The sequence below is a fragment of the Bos taurus genome, chromosome 22, assembly GCF_002263795.3.
Source record: "Bos taurus isolate L1 Dominette 01449 registration number 42190680 breed Hereford chromosome 22, ARS-UCD2.0, whole genome shotgun sequence".
Lineage (NCBI taxonomy): Eukaryota > Metazoa > Chordata > Mammalia > Artiodactyla > Bovidae > Bos > Bos taurus.
In genome coordinates this window covers 9,665,838-9,683,225 of record NC_037349.1, presented here as the reverse complement: position 1 = coordinate 9,683,225, position 17,388 = coordinate 9,665,838, and the positions used below count along the sequence as shown (strand labels likewise).

The 17,388-nt window shown below is 40.5% G+C and overlaps 1 protein-coding gene across 22 annotated transcripts in view; it reads right to left on the bottom strand.

Annotated features, from left to right (window-relative positions):
- ARPP21 (cAMP regulated phosphoprotein 21) overlaps positions 1-17,388 on the bottom strand; it is a 163,958-nt gene that overhangs the window by 75,247 nt on the left and 71,323 nt on the right. For 6 of the 22 annotated variants that reach the window (XM_059879885.1, XM_059879883.1, XM_059879888.1 and 3 more), the window contains exons 10-14: positions 16,205-16,313; positions 14,268-14,369; positions 8,080-8,117; positions 6,207-6,266; positions 1,888-2,120 (exon numbers count right to left, since the gene is read on the bottom strand). In XM_059879885.1, the coding sequence (XP_059735868.1) occupies positions 1,888-2,120; positions 6,207-6,266; positions 8,080-8,117; positions 14,268-14,369; positions 16,205-16,313 (542 nt within the window). Of the gene's footprint in view, positions 1-1,887; positions 2,121-6,206; positions 6,267-8,079; positions 8,118-14,267; positions 14,370-16,204; positions 16,314-17,388 lie in introns of those variants that run through there. The other 16 variants (XM_059879895.1, XM_059879894.1, XM_059879896.1 and 13 more) reach the window with 14 other exon arrangements.

The following is a 17,388-nucleotide window of genomic DNA, read 5'->3' as shown; positions in this document are numbered from 1 at the left end:
AGACGCATCCCTGGACCACAACTCTCAACTCTCAACCTTAGCTGGGAGTCAGGGCCTCCAAACTTCCAAGGCAAAATCAAAACCAAAGGAAAACAATTCCATGCTAACATGGCAAACTTAAAGTTCATGGAGAGCTACTGAATGGTCACTCAGTCAGCTTCCAGGGATTTTTTTTCCAAGTTTTTTGATTGTGGCCATTTGAAAATAATTTGAAACTGATGGTGAGGGATACTTGTGAGACAGAAGAGCTAGAAAGGGCAGACCATGAGGGATATTTTGTAGACTGCTATGAATCCCATGGTGTTATGTGTCCATCAGTGTTAAGTTGTTTCAGGTTAATGGTTCTCCTAGATTTTTCATCATTGTGCATGTCTCAAAGACTGTTCATGCAAACCTGAACCAACTATGTCAGAAGATCACTATTCACTTGTAAGAAAAAAAAAAAATAGGTAAACGTTAAAGAGATACATGCACCTAGCTACTTGGATGGAGAAGGCAATGGCACCCCACATCAGTACTTTTGCCTGGAAAATCCCATGGATGGAGGAGCCTGGTAGGCTGCAGTCCATGGGGTCGCTAGAGTTGGGCACGACTGAGCAACTTCACTTTCACTTTTCACTTTCATGCATTGGAGAATAAAATGGCAACCCACTCCAGTGTTCTTGCCTGGAGAATCCCAGGGACGGGGAAGCCTGGTGGGCTGCCGTCTATGGGATCGCACAGAGTCAGACACAACTGAAGCGACTTAGCAGCAGCAGTAGCAGCAGCAGCTACTTGTAAATGAAAACTTTCTGAGGCTCTTTTTCCTGAACAGCAAAACATTAAAAAGAAATAATAAAAATAAGCAAGAATTAGTGTTTATTGAAGGCTTATAACTTGCTAGCATGATTGGAATTTCTTTGTGTATATTAATTCTTAGTCTTTGCAATAACTTGCAATATAGGTACTATGATTAGACCTATTTAAGAATGAGGAAACAAATAAGTTAAGTAACTTACCCCAGATCATACTAAGTAAAGTGTGAAGTGTTAGTTGCTCAGTCATGTCTGACTCTTTGCAGCCCCATGGACTGTAGCCCACCAGGCTCTCTGTCCATGGGATTTCCCATGAAAGAATCCTGAAGTGGGTTGCCATTTCCACCTCCAGGGGATCTTTCCAACCCAAGAATGAAATCTGGGACAGATTCTTTACTGCCTGAGCCATTTACTAAGAGTTAACCAGAGCAAGAACTGAAACAATTAATATTGTAATTATCTGACAATGTAGTTTTAAAGAATAAAGCATAATATTAAATGTAAAAAATAGCTAACCTTGGTTAAATACTTGGCTTGTGCAGGTGCCTCAGTAACTGATTTTATATAAATGATCAAATTTAAAATTACAATAGTTCACCGAGGGGACTGAGAATAACATTCTATTATCACTTACATTTTGTAGAGAAGGAAACTGAAGATAAGAACTGGGTTCAATCATGAACCCCAGGCACACGACTCATGAGAACAGTACGGTTATTTCAGTGGCAACTCCTGACTTTTGGGCTATCCCAAGGATTAATAACATTCAGCTCATCATCATGGGCTTCTCTGGTGGCTCAGACAGTAAAGCATCTACCTGCAATGTGGGAGACCTGGCTTTGATCCCTGGGTTGGGATGATCCCTTGGAGGAGGGCATGGCAATCCACTCCAGTATTCTTGCCTGGAAAATCCCCATGGACAGAGGAGCCTGGAGGGCTACAGTCCATGGGGTCACAGAGTCGGACACGACTGAGTGACTAAGCACAGCACAGCACATCATCTTTAGTTCAGGGAACTCAGAGAGTGCACTGACCACACAGCTGGAATGGAAGCCAGAAACTCTCATGGCACATAAACCCATTCAGTACTAACTACCTGCTTTGGACAGCTTCCCGGTACTTCTGCTACTGGACGTGCTCTCAGCCCTGCTCAGCACCGTGATGCCCCCGAAACTCGCCGTCTTGGTCATGGCCGGCTTGAGATTGCGGTTGGAGCTGTCGGAGTCTGTGCTGCTCCAGGCCCGCTGGTGGTCAGACCACTTGAGTTCATTCTCGGAGCTGCTCTGCCTGCTTCCCGAAGTTCTCCCTGAGCCATCTCGGTTGCCCCTGGAGCATGGCCACCAGAAAGATGCATGGGACAACGTTAGATTCCGTGAGCAGAATGGACACCAAGCGGGGCCTTTCTTGTAAGAATCATCTAGGCAAGACCCTTCTTGTCAACCCTTCCCAGGGGACCAGCTGCCTCACCAGGGACATCACGGACACCTCACTGATGTACACACAGGTCACACATCACACAGAACGCTCATGTTGCACACAGAAAAACCAAACTGAGAAAGGTCACAAAATCCCTCTGCCAGTGAAGGAGCACCGAGAACAATAGGATATAAAATATAATTGGTAACTTCTCCCATGCAGAGAAGAGACGGGGGTACATTCTCTGGACCCAAAACAATAGTGAATCGATGTTTGAGAGCAATTATGATGCTGAATGAACCTAAAAGCAACTCCCACTGAAAAAGACTTCTTTCTTTTTAGCATTAAGTAACTGGACCATGGAAAAATGGAACGCACAGTTCCAAAGAAGCCATTTACTAATTTAGTTTCAAACTTCATGAGAGATATAGATCTGAATGTATTAAGGCTTTGGCAGATGGCACAGAAATCACAGGAATTCCTCTATTAACCTATGGTGAGAATTCTGCCCGGTGAGTTTAACCTTCATGGGCAGAGGAAAGAGCCCTTTATCCCTTTCCCGCAGAAAAACTTGTGATAACAACAACAACAGTGCAAACACCACACTGACATGAGACTTTCCAACGAGATCAATGGAAATAACAAAATCGCTCCATAGGTGAAATGACACATTTGTTCAAAATTCAAATAGAAAAACACTGAATTTACTGGAAGAGATCCAATAGCCAGAAGTCAATTTTGAAGACTTGAGAGCCTTTCTAAGCAGTGTGCAAAACTGCATGTATTTCACAGAGGAAGTTGATGAAATTTGCATTTTCATTGGTTTCCAATTGCTGAAAGAATAACTTGGTTACCGTTTTCAAAGCCTTTTCTGCAGTTGGAAATTATGGATCATCAAAATATCCTAAGATGCTCATGGACTATAAATAAAGAGGACAAAAACCATAGGCAATACATATAACCCCTAATTTCATATCACTGTGTGATGTGACATAAATCTTCATCCAAACCTCTAAGATGTGAACAGTGGCTTTATTAATATTCTTCTAAAGACAATCATGGACTGTTGAGATGCTAAAAGAACACAGATCTGACTGAAACACTCACCCGCCACATTGGACAGAAGGCATACAGAAAATTTCAGATTTTGCTTTAACTTTTTCTTTCATTTCGTGAAAACTTAAGAAGGTCAATGAATCCAAGAGATAATAAAAATGAAACAGCTAGTTTGTCATAAGATTTTGCACAGTGAAGGGAGGAAATGCAACAGAAAACTCACAAAACAAAAAGCACTCAGCACCCTGCTCTCTTCTCTCAGTGTTTTCTTACAAACATCCTCTCTGTGTTCAGTACCTCAGGGATGGGCTAGTTTTAGAAACAAGGACTGTTTAAGAAGACTGTTTTATGAGCAGGACGTATCAGACACTCACCAAGGGCCAGGTAACTTTAGTCCCTAAACACCTGTGAAATTCAAGCGGCCCAGAGGAGACTGAGTAGAGAAAATATGATTATTTCCCTTTCAATCTCTAAATTCAGCTTCAATCTTTGCTCATATAATTCTGATTAATTTGACCCACCCTTGACAAAGCCCAACTAAAGTATTATTTAGCAACGGTGAATGTACCAGGGATGTGACAATAATCTCACTTGTTGCTAATATGGAATATTTATTATAGGAAGAGATTTGGGGTGGTCCTTAGCATTCAGGATGTGTCAGAAGGCAACTCTCCATACGGGGGTGATCATCACCAATTCTGCTTCAATTATCCTCTCCGCATCAACTCTTCACCTCCATGGGAGGAGGAATTCAAACTTCCTTTAAATGCCAGTGTGGTGGAGCCTTTCTCTGCAAAGGAGGTGTCGGCCACCGTTCCTCAGAGCATTTTGGCATGTTTCAAAAACACTGGGTAGCTCTTCTAAGACTCATTTCATCCCCTGGCCAATAAGGCAACCTAAGATTTCCTTCACTCCTACCTTCACTCCACTGGCTCAAATCTTCAACCCAAGTCAAGATCTGTCCATTCATTTTAAAAGCAGAATTTAAGCTTTTGCTTTAGAGAGTTAGCTTTAATGAGATTTAAAATGATGCATTTAATTTATGGTCTCTAGATACCGATACCCAGAAATTATCTTTTTTTATTGCTGTATTCATCATTCACTTTAATACTGGCAGGGTGAGGTCCAGAGTTGAACTGCGTATCCACTTGGGTGTGGGATCATAGGGATTACATCCACAAGTGCCTTCCCATCACTCCTAAGCCCAGGCCTGATTCCCTTCTAACTGGGAATCAGGAAGATGATGATAATGAGTTATCTGGTCATCAAGAGGCACTGACCCTCTTGTATGTAACTATATAGAATTTGACCCCAGAGTAGTCAGAGAGCAGGTACTCCAAGTTCTGCTTCTGTGCTGAGTAATGTAACTGATAATTTTTATTTTCTTTCATGTCTGAATATGGCTTTTTTTTTTTTTTTTAACAAAGTTAGGTATGATGTAGACTTTGAATTACTTTTATCAGCGTGTGGATTGCTTTATACTAAGTCACATTCCTGAGTCTGTGCTTGGTAATTTTATATTTGCGATGGTTGACCTTAGTAGAAGGTAGTTCTGGCTAGGGATCCAGATTTGGGGCTATCTTTGCGACCCCATGTACTGTCCATGGAATTCTCCAGGCCAGAATACTGGAGTGGGTAGCCCTTCCCTTCTCCAGGGGATCTTCCCAACCCAGGGATAGAACCCAGGTCTCCCGCATTGCAGGCGGATTCTTTACCAGCTGAGCCACAAGGGAAGCCCCAAAACTAAATGCCTCTAGGGGTCAAGAATTGTATCTCTACTGGTCTCAACAAACCAAGCCATGGTGTGTGACTGTATGAGCACTGGTGAATCATAGTATTTTCCTGGGCTTTCAAGGGAAAATGTCAAGGTTATTTTCTTAATCTTCAAGTATGAAAATAAACTGTCTAATGATACAAGAGGAAGGTATTAGAAATGTTGTTCAACCTAGAAAAATAAAAGCTTAAAAAAAAACAGATCCTGTTTTTTGTTTCTGCCAGAGTGTAAAGAGAAGAAATGAACTTTTTTGATGTTGGGGTCATAAGCTCAGATTTATAGAAAAAAGATATGTTCAAAGCCCAGAATCCATTTTTTTTTTTTTTTTGGTATTTTCTTCCTTCTAAGTGGTCAGTAACTTTTATTGTTTTGTTTGTTTTGCCTTTCCTACAATAGAGATGAATCCTAATAGTCATAAAAACACTAGCATATTAAATATATGTGTGAGGTATTCAATATACACACACACACACACACATATAGCACAGTATATCCACTGCCCTACAATGGATGCTAGAGATACATTTAATAAAGTGATGAGAGAATGGCTATAGACCCTTTAGTTCTCTGGCACTCTCTAGCCTCGTATAAAACTTTATATATATATATATATATACATACACACACACACATTTCCCTTACCCCACACAGATCTAGATTTTATGTAATTCATTATAATTGGAGACAATCCCATATCTTTCTTTAGAAATAAAATCTGTGCTTGAAAAAATGTTGTTTGAAATATTATGATGGATAGTAGTGGCGAAAAATCAACTACTCAAATAGCATTATCATGGATTTGTATTCTAGTATTGGGAACATATACACAATTGCAACCTGCCAGAGAAATATTCATTCAGTGTAATTTAGCAAAGTTGATTTGGGAATGTGAAGTCAGTGTATTCCCAAAGTCAACCCTGGAGAAAAACCCAGAGAATCAGAGGAAGAACCCTAAAAGACTGTAGACCAAGCCATGGTTTGCCAGTCCTGTGTCTTACAGGCCCCAATAAAGCTTCAACACTAGCTCGGAAACAAGCTTTACAAAGAAATAACCAAACATATTTTCCTTCGTGAACAGAGATAGTTTACACTGATACACTTATAGTTAACATTGATTCCGGCACATAATCTGAAAACACAGTTTTAAAAAAGGAAACCATACCAACCGAAAGAGCTGTCTTTTCTTATAGGTCTCACTGCATATGTTACTGTCTTCCAAGAGCCTACTGGAAATGAAAAACATGATTTTTATGATATGAAATCTAAGGGTGCTAAGTGCCCTAGGTCAAATGGATGTGAGCCCACTACAGCACACCTGTCTTGCGGATCAACCCCATATGCTACAGTTTATTTGAATTTTGCCCTCATAAATGAATGGCAGCCTGATTTGTCCGTATCCTAGGATTAAGGCACTGATACTAGACAAGGGAGAAAGAAGGGAAGAAAAGGGAGAGGAGAGGAGAATCAAAGAAACTGACACAGATATAAGAGATATTTAAGTAACTGCATGTATCAGTTGTGATTTTTCTCTTTGGATAATGTTAAAATTATTCTTTATTTTTGGGGCATCACGAAATACGACCTTTCAAAGGCAGGTACCCAAGAAATATATTTATTTTTGTAGAGAATCTACTCAGATTTTTGCTTCTGGGGACTGTCAAGACTTAACATATGCAATGAGTATTAGTGACCAATTATATGAATAAACTCCAATTTGAATATTAGGGACACAAGTGCACAAGAAGTCTTTTTATACAAAACACAAATAAATGACTAAGATTAGGGAGTAAGCAGGGAAAACGACTGGCCATAAAACTAGGGAATGAGCGTCCTACTAAACGGAATTCTAAATGCTCATTTCATCTTCTGGGTAAGGACAGAGAATTTTGGCCTCAGAATCATACCTAAGATGTTAAAACTCAGGGGTTCTTAATTTACTGTAAATACAGAATATTTGTTGAAATCTGTATGGATTTTCGAGGATGTTTTTAGATGTCTTGTAAAGACTTGCTCACTACTCGCATCCCTTTTTCTATAAGAGCTTGTTCAATTGAGGGAAGTTACTTGAAGATTTCTAACTGCTAATATGAATGATGGCATTTTTTAAACCAATCCTCTCTAATGTTCAAGTTTTCTAAGTACAGGAATTTAATCAAATAGCCTCCGTTTTAATCAATTTTATAGGGGTGCCTATTAAGCCAACACCTGAAATGAAATTAACCACCCCTTTTTAAATGGAAACCATATTTCCAATCCAAACTGCCCATTGTGATGTATTTTAATGTGATCAGTATAGCTAATGTGGAATTCCTTAATTCCCCTTGAAAATATGCAATTAAATCAATGGAGCATTTTAATATCTGTATCAGTTTAGAACTATTTTTAAAAGGTACATGCTAAATTTGAAAACCTCTGCTCTTATACACAAGACTTTGTATAAATGTTTTAACCCATTCATGTCATAACCATCCCTTCCCCTACTAACACCCAGCCAGGTACACTCTACAAACTAGATCGGTTTAGATAAGTTTTCCAAGTTAGGCCTTTTATGAAAACCAGTAGATTACTTAGAATAAGAAACATAAAACAATATTATTCAAATTATTATCTGTATAGCTACATACAATGAAGGGGCCCACAAAGTGGCCAATAATACCATATACACTAGGATGTTAGCAGCCTATTCAATAAGCCAATGAAACTGCAAGTTCCTGTCTCAACATTTATACTTTTTAACGCCTGGGAAAGGTGACAGAATTATGTCTTTGTTAGGACCGGAAGTTGAGACTTTAAATACGGAAACTGTTGAAAGCTATGTTTGGAAATAACCGAGAGAACTTTTGTCCCAAATTAAATAGCTTCTGGATATGCTAAATAACATACATGTGAGCATATATATGTGTGCACGCATAGATATATGTATTTATTTATACATATATTCAAGCACACACTTATATATGGCATATATATATGAATAAACAACACACACGTGACAGACTCTGTTCCTTTAAAGAGATGAAAAAGCAAATTTCCTTTTACCTGTTTTCCACAAAGAGGCTTTCCTGGGAGCAAACTGACTGAAAAACAAACAAAAAAAAGGCATTGGATCAGATGTTCAGGATACGCTGAGGGAGCCCAAATCCTGGCCTGATTTTCAAACTTTTTTTCCTCCAAGAGGAAAAAAATTAAGGAAACTGTGCAGCATTTTTAGAAAAAAAAAAGAAGAAGAAAAACAAAAAGGTTAGAGTTAGAAGTGTCAACTTTCCCATATGGTGTCTCCAGGTTTCAGAGAGATTTAGCCCAGTCAGCATCAAGGTCGGAAGGAGAATAGAGAGGCGCTGTGAATGAAAGTGCGGCAGAGGCCTGGGAGCCACAGGCCCTGAGCTAGTGGGTCCTCCGGGCAGCCGAGACCCAGCCGCCACCTTGGACCAGAGGCCACGTGTGGGTGAAGGCAGAGCGTGCAGGCCTGGCGCGATCCGCCCGAGGATGGGAGCGCTGGGAAACCACAATCCTGAAGCTAGGACCTGGCCCCGATGAACTCTCACAACACAAACACTTGACCTGCGAGACTCTCAAAACTGAAGAGATGTCCTCAACCAATGCCAGGGCAGGGAGTTAGCAGAGGAGGGAGGGAGGGAGGGGCTCAGAAAGCAAGTGAGAATAAAACGAAGCTAATCGGGAAAGAATATCAAACCCATCTAATACATCTTAGTTTCACACAAAAAACCCAGTCACTTTGCTTTTAGCTTCTATTCTCTAGTATTCATGTCTCTGCTATCTTGAGTTTAATACACAACGTAAGGAAGATAAAATTCCATTATCATTAGGTGCTGGGGAAAGGGGGATCAAATTAAATTTTAACAAGCAAAAAGAGGAGTCTTAACAAAATATGGTACAACAGTCGTAAAATACAAAATACTGTGCTTAGGAACTAATATAAAACCGTTTTCAAAGCACTAAGATTTTAACCACAAACACAGGTAACATATGTGTGGATATTCTAAATGATGAGTAAGTTCTCCTCCTAAAGGGATCAAAGAGACTGAACATGCTCATTTTTAAGAGAAAATAACATAAAAATAAAGAAATAATAATGACCTTTCAATATAGAATTTTTGAATTAAAAATGCTATTAATGTAACCACCTCTCACAGAGGCTGGCAGGATGCTGGTTACTTGCTGCATTTTACCAGAGAGATCATTTCCTTCCATAAGCTGAAGGGCTAGATTTGGGCATAATGTCCTTTTCTCAGTGGTCTGAGCTTTTTAATGAGGGCATCTCTAAAACTTTTTGTTTTAACCCCTATGCATTTAACATGCATCCTGAAGATGAAGTGTGCAAAAAGTTTATTTAATAAAAGGCAACCATAGCCAATTAAGCAACAGGCTTTTCAGAAAAGTAATTTGATATTTAATTTTATAAAGGAAAACACATACAAATGATGTGCCCCTGACATTATTCCTAGGAGGATCTCTTTAAAGAAAGCTAAGTATCCCATTGCTTCTTCTTCCTTTAGTTGGGTTTCCCAACCAATTAGAGTCAAGTCTAAGCCAAGTCTTGGTATATGAACAAAGTGATACTATGCCAGATATCCACGATGAATTTAATACTTTGCTACATTTCAGCTCTTGAGATTGGAAAGAGGCCAATTACATTTAGGATGTTCTGGCTGGTTCTGAGTAACTGAGACTTGACTACGTCTTTGAAGGAGCTATCAGAGACATGCTCACCTCCTTGGACTTGTTCATCTAATAGCATTTGGTAAGGGAAGCAGCCCAAACTCTTCGAACTAAAAACTAAGGCACGTGCAAATTAAAGATGATGCTCTCCAAAAACCCATCTCCAGAGCATCTTCCTGATTTTTGTGGAAAGGTCCTAAAAAAAATCATCTCATCATCCATCCACCACTCTTTTCATAAAGACAATTATGGGTTATGATTCAGTAACTGATTAAAATGTATGTGTGTGCATGTGCACACATGTGTGTGTATTAAAAGAAGCATTAATAACTTACAAATTTTAATAGCAGAGAAAGATAAAATTAGCTGTGAGGTATATGCATTCTCAGATATATACATAAAGGGCTTTGTTTAAAAGGAGAAAAATGTTTCTGCCTAATGGGTTATAGAATTCTCTTCCACATGCTACCCCCAAGCCAGGTGGTACCTCACAACCTCGTCATTGGCTCCCCATGAAGAAAACCAAAGATGAAATCTTCCTCAAATCCCTATTTACATATAAATATCCTTCAGAAATTACCCTCTAGGCAAAACAAGTCCTTCTCAAATATATTGCTTTATCTACTTAACCTTCCTAAAGGAAGCAACATTGCATAGGATTAATCATAAAATAAGTTGACATGCTTGCCAAAAGGAAAGAAGAGTTATATTTCAAATATTTCTGACTTCAAAAGTACACTTATTTATTATTTGAGAACTAAATTGTTGTGTGCTCTGAATTAAACATTTCAGTTCTCAAATAACAGATGAACTGGTCTTATTTCAAGATACCCAAATTCTCAAACTATATTTGAAAAGCCTTTTTTGGAAAATCCCCAAATAAATCTGCATATTTGGATTGTGCACCTATGACAAAGCACACACACACACACACATACGTGCATCCCTTAGCCATCAAGGTACATTTGTAAAATATTCAAGAACACTTCTAATTTTAAAAGAAATTGGGGTTTTTCTAAAGTATAAACATCAGGAAGTATTTTTCTATAAATGCCTATTGTAACTTCAAGTAGAAAAATAATCCTACTTAAGTATATTGACATTTGAACCTGTTTGAACTACTCTACGACTTAATAACTGGCAAAGAAAGCTGGTTTTATTACCTCTGTTTATAAGCTATGAGGATGCTAAATTAAAGACCAGCTTAAAAAAATTATATGTCTATAACTTAATTTCCTTATGCTGGATTCCTTGCATTTGTTTTATAAATGAGTTAATATACTTACTATCTCGTGTACCTTAACAATTTGGGTAGTTATGATCATTTGAGAATCTGGAATTATACAGATAAAGGCTCCCTAGTGGGTCCCATCTTTATGTTACCATACATATTCGAGAAAGTTCATATTGCTGTTGTGCCCTTGAGTTTGTGTTTAACAGAGAATATGGTAATCCCCTGTTAATACAGGGTGGCCCCCAGGGACCCTTGCCTTGTGTGGTACCACCCACGTGCAGCAAAGCTGGTCTGTGTGTCTAAAAGAATACAGCAGAAGGGAATATATGTCACTTCCAAGATCAGCTTATAGCACCGGGCTTCCATTTGGGACCCTTTTCCTTTCCCACTCAGATCACTTGCTCCAGGGAAAGATAGTTGCCATGTTTGAAGACACCTGGCAGCCTACAGAGAGCTCCCCATCACTATGAGATCTCTAGCTTATAGCCAGCAGAGAACTGAGGGCCGGCAATATGTGAGTGGTTCTTGGAGAAGACCACTGCACCAAATCTGCAGATGACTACAGCCCAAACTGATAGCCCGACTGGAGCCTCATGAAAGACCACGAGACAGAATCACTCAGCTAAGCCACTCCCACATTCCTGAACCCTGCAGACTGTGAGATGAGAAGCTTTCTGTTTTCTTTTTTTAAGCTGCCAAATTTGGGGACCACCAGTAGAAGGTATGACTGCATTGTGTCTACAACAGCTATCGACAAGGGAGAAAGACGTTTGGCATTTTATTTTCCGCTAGGACAGTGGCTCATGGAATAATGTGATAAACACTAGAGAGCTTATCCTTAGAAAAATGTACATATGCTCATGAACGTAATATTTTACAGGTGATATCAAGGATTTTAGGTCATCTCTGAAGCCCTTCATGAGCACACTCTGGGTTGTTTTTGTCATGCTCAGTCACTCAGTCGTGTCTGACTCTGCCACTCCATGGACTGTAGCCCGCCAGGTTCCTTTGTCCATGGGATTCTCCAGGCAAGAATACTGGAGGGGGTAGCAATGCCCTTCTCCAGGGAATCTTCCCAACCCAGGGATAAAACCAACATCTCTGGCATCTCCTACATTGGTAGGCAGATTCTTTACCACTGAGCCACCTGGGAAGCTCTCTGAGTACAGAAAGCCAATTAAAAAAACCTACCGCCCTAGGAGATCAAGTGAAAATCAGCTTCAGAAACATGCCAGTCTCCCACCTGAATTAGTTTACCAGAAGTGGTGGCCACCAGAGAGTCTATCAAAAGTGTTTACTCCTCCTCTCCCACAAGGAGAAGCAGCTACAGCATTGTAGAGAAGGCTGAAGAAATATTTCATGGAATAAAAGGGCTATGACAATAGCTTTCCATTTAGGCTATCTCACATTTAGGTCTGCTTTTACTTGATAAAAAATTATAATACAGCATGTGGCCACAGAGGCTTTAAACAGGGACCCTTGCCTCCAATCTTCAGCCTGGAACCCAGGTTCCTTACTCCTAAATCTCCTGAACAGGGATGTGAGGAAATGCGCTGTGGACTAGGAGTCAGGCTGACCCCTCCTCCCTTCGATGACCTCCTACGGGCACGAAAATACAAAAATGAAGGCTAGCAGGGCAAATGTCACCCCCATCACAGGCATGCATCAGTGATGCTAGTTGCTGTCAACCGGCACTTGAGTGTTTGGCAATGTGACAGAGAAGAAAAGCATAATGTTGTTTGTACATTATGTGGGTGACTACTCTTTGCTTTACAATGTAACAACTCATTCATAAACTATATGGCTTGCCAGAATTATACTAAGAGGAAGAATGTGTGTTTGTGTGTGTTGTATGTGTGTGTGTATAAAAGAGAGAGAAAAAAAGAGAATAGAGAATAAACTGTCTTTCAGAAAAATTTCTCATCTTGAAGGTCATCAGACAGGAATATTCTATCTCCAGTCCAAGATAGGTTTATTACAGTATTATGACTAGAACAGAGCCTCTCATTACTGCATTCTTATATCCAGCAAACACAAGGAAAAGTCTACCATGTGTCAGGCTGTCCTTTGCACCATCAAGAATTCTGACCATAATTAAAAGGATTTTCTAGAATCTGCTAGAATTGCCCCTGGACATCATTCAACAATGGCTACCTCATCTCCTTCTCTCACACTCTCCTACTCTGCAAGCTTTGGACCAGGCTATTCAATTCACAATTGTATTTTAATGTGTCTAAGAAAGGCAGAGAGGTTCTAGAGCAGATGGCAGAAACCCACATGTGTGTGAAAGAAGTGCAAAGTGTCACTTCCTCTGTAGCTCATATTAAAGGATTCAGCAGAAGGTGGAAGATCAGGGAGGCTAGCTTGGGCTTAAAACCTCTGGGGACAGCAGGCCCCTTGCATGTTAAGCATGGATGCCTAGGTGTCTAGATGGCTTTTTAAGGAACAAATCATGAGAACAAATCACAGAGGAGGTCAGATGCCCATCTGACTTAGGAAAGACAGAGGTGTCGGGCATAGAGAATCTACACAAAGGTGCTCATGGCTATACCTCTGCAGAGGGAAAAACCCACAGCATTTTCCAGAGGCTGCCAAATGCACCCATAGAAGGGAAAGCCTATGGAAACAGCTTGTCCTTTCCATTCCGTTGCATCTAAATTCAGCTTTTTTTCACCTTTTAATTTGTATGGAATTTAATCACATTTAATTTTGGCCACAGTGAGCAAAAGAATAAAAAAAAAAGTAATCCCAACCACATTTTCTTTGTTGGGATATGAACAAAAGAAATTGTTTTCTGATCATTCCCTTGAAAATGGGTCATGGAACAAATTTTATCTGAAAATGGGGTGGGGGAGGGGATGAGTATCTTTATTACCTTTGATATAATAAAGTGTCCATACTTGCTAAGAATGCAGAAAATTCTGTGTGTGTATGCTCAATTGACTCTTCTCTTGTTTTGGAATTCTTTCTTCTGCACAATGTTGGTCTGAAGAAGAAAACCACGTGGTATCTGTTGGCTAATATAAATCTGAAGAGCTTTCTGCAAAGCTGGCAACCTCTCTCCGTATTTAAGGTCTATTTTATTGACCCCAAATAGTACTTCGATATTTGGGAACACACACAAACCTCTGGCTCCTTTTCCATCACTTCCCTGAGTCAGGTCCTCTTCCAGAAGCACCTCTGGTCTGCTGCCCTTCGGCAGCTCCCTGCCTCCAGCTTCCCTCATTCCTATCAGCTTCCTGTCTGGGGAACGAGGCTGCCTTACTGCTGACGGAGGGACCGCACTCAAGAGGCAATGAAAACAACTACTCACATCATGTGCAAATATTCTCTCCCTCACTCTCTGATACTCCTCTTCTCTCTCTTCAATTGATTTACTTCGTCTGTCATCTCTAAATGGATGCATTCTGTTTTGCTGAACAGAAAAGAGAAATCAGGAGGGTTACCCAAGGTGAGCCGTTGGAAATCTGCAGTCAAGAAAAACTGTCAGCTGAGAGTAATAAATGTTCGCTTAAATAAATGGGGCTTGACAAGTCTCACTCCCTCTGGCCCCCGAGGAAGTCGTGGTGGGTGATGTGTGTGGGGTGTGTGCCTCGTGATGGCAGGGGTGCTCCTACTCCTGGCTGTTTCCTTGTTGGACGCAAATAGCTCGGTGTTTCTGGAAGGTAAGCTCTGAATGTGCCTCAGGCATTCAGCCCGGTTGCTCTGTGATGGGTTCTGTCTCCTTAGCAAAGATGTGACGCCCCAGGAGGAGGCGGAATGGTGGTAAGAAAAGAGGAAGTGGCGAGGCCAAGGTGGCCACGAGAATAAATGGCTTTGAAAACTTGTGGTCAGAGAAACAGGGCAAGAAGGGGCAGAAAGGAAGATGTGGATGCCATTTCTCTGCATCCTAATTTGCGTTTTTATTCACTCAGTGACTTATTCTGTGAATCGCAGCTGGGATAAAAGGAAGAACTGAATTCTAAAAGCCTGTCTGTGGATTAGGGTCAAAATCCAGAAAATAACAATTCAAAGAACCCAGCATGAGGCCTGCTCTTCCTCCGCCTTCTATTGGAGTCACTCCCTGTGTTTCTATCGCTTTTGCATCTTATCCCTGCCATTCCTCTCCCAAACGCCCTGCACTAACCACATCCATCCATCCATTCAACAGACATCCACTAAGTACACGACACGGGCACATGTGTCAAAGTCAACTCAAGCCATGGTGTGGTTCAGGGGTGGTGGTGGTGGGAGGAAATGAGATACAGATGATGGACAATTTTTTTTGTTGTTGCCTTTTTTTTAAAGTGTCAGTGATGCACATACTGGCTCACAGTGACTCACTGTGGGTAATTAAAATAATAACTTGAGTGTGATGTAGATTGTCTTACCTTTCAGCATTCTAAAGCAAAGTCATTTTCATAAAAGCTCTATTTTCATTGTCAGGGACAGGAAGCGTAATTGTAATGGCATTTGTATTACTTTCTATGGTTCTCCTTATCACTGAAAATGTGTTTTCTTTTGCCATTTACTTAGTTTTCTTCTTCATCACCCTGGAACCCACCCCCTCCACAGGGAGAAAAGTCTCTCTAGCCTTGTCGAGTTCCCGTGAATAAAGATATTCTAGAACCATGTAATGTTTTGTTACAAGCAAAAAACAGGGAAGGAGGAAGTTCCGCTACAGTTCGTGCAAAACAAGCAAACAACTGACATGGAAGTTAAAACACAGGAAGGGGTGGGGGACTACAACAGAAACTGATTCTTTGTTGCGAAGACTTATTTTGGGAGTTTGCAAAATCCACCTGGCCTCACCATAACAAGGATTGTTGTTTACAGCTACATCAGTTGATCAGCGGTCCGTATTGACAATCCAGCGCAATGTGTGCAGAGCGGAAGGATAAAGCTGTAGGGAGGGGAACGACTGCCAGAGTTACACAGACACCTGGAAATGCGACTGACAAAGCTCTTCCCATCAGCTCAGAGCCTGCGGCACCCCGACCCCCCCAGGCATGCAGCAGAGCCTGCGCCAAGCACCACCCATGCAGCCCAACACAGAGCCAGCGCTGAAGCAACCATGACGTGGTCTTTTGCTACCCACCAAATGCCAAAGGGGTAGGTAGGGGTGGGGGGCAGGAGGTTGGGGGAGGGGGTTCTTTTCAGAGGCGGGGGAGATTTGGGAGGGGGAGCAGGGACAACAGAAGAACGACAAGAACATCAGGCAGCCCACCTTCCAAAACGACAACGTCACCACTCTCAAACTTGAGAACCAACCTGAGTGTCTTCTTTATCAATACTAGAGTTATCTCGCTTCAAGATAAACCGCTTCTGGGATTCTTCACCTTTTTCATCTTTTAAATGTTCACAAAACCTTTGCTCTGGTCTGCCAGCAAAGTAAAACATATCAATAAAAAAAGTTTTTTCCCCTGTTTAAAGTTATTTCTTAGTGTTTTTTTTTTTTTCCCCCACAGTGGCATTCAAGAAAAAGTTTACACATGGTTTTGAGACTAGAATTGCTGGCAATATATAGGGAGGTAATACTGTGTCACTTCACATGTGTTGTTAGGATACCTTTGCTTTGTTTGTTCACCATGGTAGAAGTTAAAACAAAATTTTAAAGGCCTGCAAATATATAGTGTGTATTTTCTATTTTCTATAGTTATTTTGACCTCTGTCAGTCCTGAATTTCATTAAGTCCCTACCCTTATTCTCTATATATGTTTAGAATTTGGGATTACTACATTAAAACTAGGAGAATACTTCCTATTATGTTTTCCCTTTCGAGAGCTTTCTGAATGTCCAGTGAGAGAGGGCTGTCTATGAATTTTTTCCATCTTTCTTTAATGACAGATGCCCTGGAATCTGGCTCCAGCAGCGTGACATCCTCGACCATGTCTTGTAAATCAGTTGAGTAACTGGGGGAAACTGGAGATGTTTAGCTTTAAACAACTTAATTCCTGATTAGCATGGGGAAAATGTTGCAAGCAGTTACATGGTATTGATTAGTCAATTGACTTTTTAAAGATCCTCTTAATCATCTTGTATTATTACAGGAAAGGGCTCCAGTACCCTGTTCATTTCTCACCAGCGTCCCTGCACACCAGAGAACTTGGTGAATGGCTTGTGTGCTGGTTAATCACAGAGGACTAAAATGTCCATTTCTAGTATAGAAGCAGTTGTAATTGATGGCTCTCAAAAGGTGTCTTTCAGGTCTGATGTATTACTTCTGAAGCCACATGGGTTTTCTGTGCCCCCCTGGGTTCAGTATGCGTTCAAGAAGCCAAATCACTGCATCGGTTGTTTAATATGAATGGCTAGTAAATAAGAGAATCTCATTGTTTCCTTATAGCTCCAAAATAAGCAAACAACACTTAAAAAACAAAGGAGCAGTTTAAGTGTATAATTCAAATCTTGTTGAGAAATATTGTTTCCTTAAAAACTCATTCATCAATTATTAT